Source organism: Lepidochelys olivacea (assembly GCF_965140295.1).
Source record: "Lepidochelys olivacea isolate rLepOli2 genome assembly, chromosome: 13".
NCBI lineage: Eukaryota > Metazoa > Chordata > Testudines > Cheloniidae > Lepidochelys > Lepidochelys olivacea.
Window position 1 is genome coordinate 39,996,707 of NC_140423.1, and position 5,098 is coordinate 40,001,804.

The 5,098-nt window shown below is 39.9% G+C and overlaps 1 protein-coding gene across 1 annotated transcript; it reads left to right on the forward strand.

The window, feature by feature from the left end:
- Positions 1–2,926: 2,926 nt before the first annotated feature.
- Positions 2,927–3,889, forward strand: LOC311529307 (olfactory receptor 11A1-like; the record flags this gene model as incomplete). The annotated part of the gene is made up of 1 exon (XM_084645196.1): positions 2,927–3,889. One exon carries the CDS (start codon positions 2,927–2,929, stop codon positions 3,887–3,889), a length of 963 nt encoding a protein of 320 aa, XP_084501322.1.
- Between the last annotated feature and the right edge of the window lie 1,209 nt (positions 3,890–5,098).

Here is a 5,098-nt window from a genome sequence, read left to right on the forward strand (position 1 = left end):
ATCTACCAATGTGACATATGCCATCATGTGCCAGAGATGCCCCTCTGCCATGTACATTGGCCAAACCAGACTGTCTCTATGCAAAATGGACATAAATCAGGCATCAAGAATTCTAACATTCAAAAACCAGTAGGAGAACACTTCAACCTCCCTGGACACTCAATAACAGACTGAAAAGTGGCAATTCTTTAACAAAAAAACTTCAAAAACAGACTCCAAAGAGAAACTGCAGAACTGGAATTAATTTGCAAGCTAGATACCATCAAATTAGGCCTAAAAAAAGACTGGGCATGGATGGGTCGCTACAAAAAGTAATTTTCCCTCTGCTGATACTCACACCTTCTTGTCAGCTCCATGCATCTGATGAAGTGGGTGTTAGCCCATAAAAGCTTATGCCCAAATAAATTTGTTCGTCTCTAAGGTGCCACAGGGATTCCTCATTATTTTTGTGTTGGGGAAATGTTTCTTCAAACACGCTTATCTTTTAAGTGTATATTCTTTTACAAAACTTAAATTAAAAGTCAATTTTCGGTAAAACTTTAACTATATGAAGAGGTTGTGGAAATATCTTTCATGCAGGGCTTATCTCAGGAGGGGTGGGGAGGGGAGGAGAGGGAGGGAGGGAGGGAGGAAGGAGGAGGCGATGGGCTGTAGAACAGCTTCTGATTGGTCCAGCAGGGTTTCCTCCCAAGGCTCACAGCCTCTGGTATCGTTATCATTTCCCTAGGGACAGCCACTGGGTAAGCTTGCTGCTTACCTCTTGCTACTGCTTTCTATAATTTACCTCTCTCACTAGCCATGTGTTCTGCTGATGAACAAAAAAAGATGTTTCTCTCTCTTGCTGTTTTCTAAACTTTACCTCTTTCACACAGCCCTGTGTTCTGCTCATGAACAGAAAAGCATCTCTCTCTCTCTCTCGTTTTCTATACTTTATCTCTTTCACACAGCCCTTTGTCACTGAATACAGATTTTCTTCCTAATTTTTAAAATTCCCTTTTTTTCTGGCATGTGCTCTCTTTCAGCCTAATTCTTTTTCCCTTTATATTTTCCTTTTTTATTTCCAAAATAACTCTTTTTAAATGCTCCTATTTCAAGCCACCTTGATATTTCCTCATTTATTACATTTTTTTGTATTTTATAATAACCTTTCTTTCAAACTTTTGTCTTTAAAACCCTCTCTCCTTAGTAAACCTAACCAAAAATCTTTCCTTTCCTTAATAACCAACCACTCTTCTTACGAAATCTACCCTAACCAATCTTTTATTTTTTAAACTGCTTTTCATTAAGGTCTTTCCTTCTGTTCTTCCATTTTTTTTCCTTTAAAACCCTCTCTCCTTAATAAACCTAAACAAAAAAATCTGTCCTTTCTTTAATAACCAACCTTTACTCTTTGAAAACCTCTCTCCTTAATAAACCTAAACAATCTTTCTTTTTTAAAAACTCCTTTTCTTTAAGCTCTCTCTTTCTATTCTTTTGACCTAACCCTTCCCTTTTTTCTAAGAAATCAGCCAAATTTATCAAAACACAAGCATACAACCTTCCCCGGTCCAAACATTAAAAACAAATATTTTTTTTCAAAATGACTAACAGTGCCAAACCTGTACGCAACCAAAAACAGGAATGGAAGGTGGGACATAAACCCAAAATGGGGCATGTAAATGTCTCAGAAAAGTTTATGGTGATGAATGCTATTGAGGGGACGACTACTGAAGAGATTTCAGATTTATTAGTTCTGATACCTTTGCTTTAACAGAAAGTATATGCTACTTCTCTTTGAACAGATCTGTATTTTATTGCTCAAAAATTTGGAGAAATAAACTCAGTCTCTCTCCTCTTTCTCTCTCACACTATATTTTTATCTTATTCTGTTTATTTATCTCTTTCGTTTTCTCCATTTTTTAATTTTTCTCCAGGCACATTCTCCCTTCTGAATAAAAACGACTCTCTTATTTCTATCTTGATGAATTTTCATTTCTATTTCACTTACATTTCTTTAAATGGGGTTGGATTCCAGTCTTAGTTGCTCTTGTGTAAATCCACATAAAGCGGATGCAATTTACCCTGGCGTAATTGAGATCGGTAACAGCCCATGGTCTGTGTTTAGGTTAATGTTTGTCTTTGTCTGTTTCTCAGCTGTATCTATTAAATGGTGCAAATTCTTCTTTGAATCTGCTGTGATAGAGGACAGCTGGACAGACCTTCATACGAACCGCAGCCTCTTTGGTGTTCGGTGTGTGTCTCCTGGGTTATGTCTATGCTGCACCTGGGCAGTGTAATTCCCTGCTCCGGTGACCTACACACATTATCTGTGATGGAGCTATTGTGCTAAGAATAGTAGTGTGGCCTCGGCAGCACAGAGGAGCTGCCCGAGCACAATCCCATCTGAGATCCTAGGTACGTCCACACGTGGCCCTCCCAAGCCCCTGTATGTGCTGTCCTGTTCTCACTGCTATTTTTATCCTGCTCGCTTGACCATAGCTAGTATATGTACCTCTACCCAAGCTGGGAATTACACCTCCCAACTGCAGGTTAGACTACCAGTCGTTGAACTCTAAATATCTTTCGTTTCCAATCTCTTGATTTTGTTTATGTCTTCTAGATTTGTTGCTATGACACTGATAGGATTAAGGTATTCCAAAATCCCAGCCTAAAAGTCTTTATTTAACGTTCAAGAAAGCATAAGAGAGTTAGATGGGACATTTCCGTAATTCAGTAGGGTTCCATGCTCTTGGTTCACCTATATTGGAAGCTCAACCTCTTGATTATATTAGTCTTCCTCTGTTTATTAACAACTTCATTCTTCTAGTGGAGAGATGCAGTGGTATGAGGTTACCTACTCCAGGTTTCTGCTAATGTATCCAACAGCACAAACTGACGGCGTGCACTCCATCAATATTTAATGGTTTTCTTTTTCTAGATACAGATTATGGAGAAAGTGGAAGGAAGAAATCAAACACCCATCGTGAAATTCACCCTTTTAGGATTTGGGAATGTCCCTGAGCTGCAGCCCCTTCTCTTCCTCGTGTTTCTAGTGATCTACATTGTGACTGTGGCAGGGAACATCCTCATTATTGTGCTAGTTGTGACTGATCAGCACCTTCACATCCCCATGTACTTCTTCCTGGGGAACTTGTCCTGCTTGGAGACCTGCTACACCTCCACCATCCTGCCCAGGCTGCTGGCCAGTCTCCTGACTGGGGACAGATCCATTTCTGTAAAGGGCTGCATTCTGCAATTATACTTATTTGGTGTCATGTCAACTGCAGAATGTCTGCTGCTCATGGCAATGTCTTATGATCGGTATTTAGCGATATGCAATCCACTCCGTTATGATGCTCTGATGAATGGCAGGGTTTGTTGCCAACTGGTGGCTGGGTCCTGGATAAGTAGCCTTGTGGGCTGTGCCATAGTAGATATTTTCTTTTTCCAATTAACATTCTGTAATTCCAAAGAAATTGATCATTTCTTTTGTGATTTTTCACCCATGATTAAGCTGTCCTGTGATGACACCCAGACTCTTCAACTGGTAACATTTACTATCTCTGCCATAGGGACAATTGTGCCCTGTCTACTGACCCTGACATCCTACGTTTGTATCATCGCCACCATCCTGAGAATCCCTTCCACCACAGGGAGGCAAAAGGCCTTTTCCACCTGCTCCTCTCACCTCATTGTGGTTATAGTTTACTATGGGACACTGATTACTGTCTATGTGGCTCCAACAGCTAACACTCCCACGGTCCTACACAAACTCTTCTCTGTCTTCTACACAGTCCTGACTCCCATGGTCAATCCTGTCATCTACAGCCTGAGAAACAAAGAGGTCAATGAGTCCCTGAGAAAAGCTATTCTTAAACTGATTGCTTTCAGAAAAGCCATAGAACCTTAAAGGACAAATCTTAGCATATAGTAAAATAGAGATGAACTGAAATAGTTTCTTAGACATGGCCCATTGGAGTCCTTGAGAATAGGAGAGTCCTTGAGAACCCCTCATTGACCTTACTTCATCCATTTTCTTTCTTTCTTTCTTTCTTTCTTTTACTTGGATACTTTTTCAGTATTAATCTTTCATACATTTAATACACATTTCTTTATACAAAACTTGATACTGTAAAAAGAAAAGGAGTACTTGTGGCACCTTAGAGACTAACCAATTTATTTGAGCATAAGCTTTCGTGAGCTACAGCTCACTTCATCGGATGTGATGATATCTTGATATTGTAAGAGACATTCTTTAAGAAAAATGTTTTCTTTTCCAGACACACATTTCAGTAAAGCACTTTGCTTCATGCATCCATACATTCATCCGTACATGAACACAAGTGCCCAAATTCTGCAAGGAGCTTAACATCTTTGGAGTGGCTCTGGGTCTCTTCCACTCCCACTGAAGCCAATGACATTCATTCTCCACTGATTAGGATCCTCTGTTGTCAATTTTTAGAGTGGTAGCCGTGTTAGACTGTATCAGCAAAAACAAAGAGGAGTCCTTGTGGCACCTTAGAGACTAACACATTTATTTGGGCATAAGCTTTCATGGGCTAAAACCCACTTCAACAGAAGCATGGAGTGGAAAATACAGTCAGCGGTATATATATAATAAGATGGAAGTTGCCTTACTGAGTGGAGGGTCAGTGCTAACGAGGCCAATTCAGTTAAGGTGGAAGTGGCCTATTTTCAGTGGTTGATTACTTCTGTAGTATTAACAAGGCCAATACAATCAAGGTGGACATCGCCCATTTCCAACAGTTGAAAAGAAGGTGTGAATATCAACTGAGGGAAAATTAGTTTGTGTAGTGACCCATCCACTCCCAGTCTTTATTCAGGCTTAATTTGGTGTCCAGTTTAAATTAATTCCAGTTCTGCAGTTTCTTGTTGAAGTCTGTTTTTGAAGTTTTTTTTGTTGAAGAATTGCCACTTTTAGGTCTGTTATTGAGTGACCAGGGAGATTGAAGTGTTCTCCTACTGGTTTCTGAACGTTATAATTCCTGATGTCAGATTTGTGTCCATTTATTCTTTTGCGTAGAGACTGTCCAGTTTGGCCAATGTACATGGCAGAGGGGCATTGCTGGCACATGGTGGCATATATCACATTGGTAGA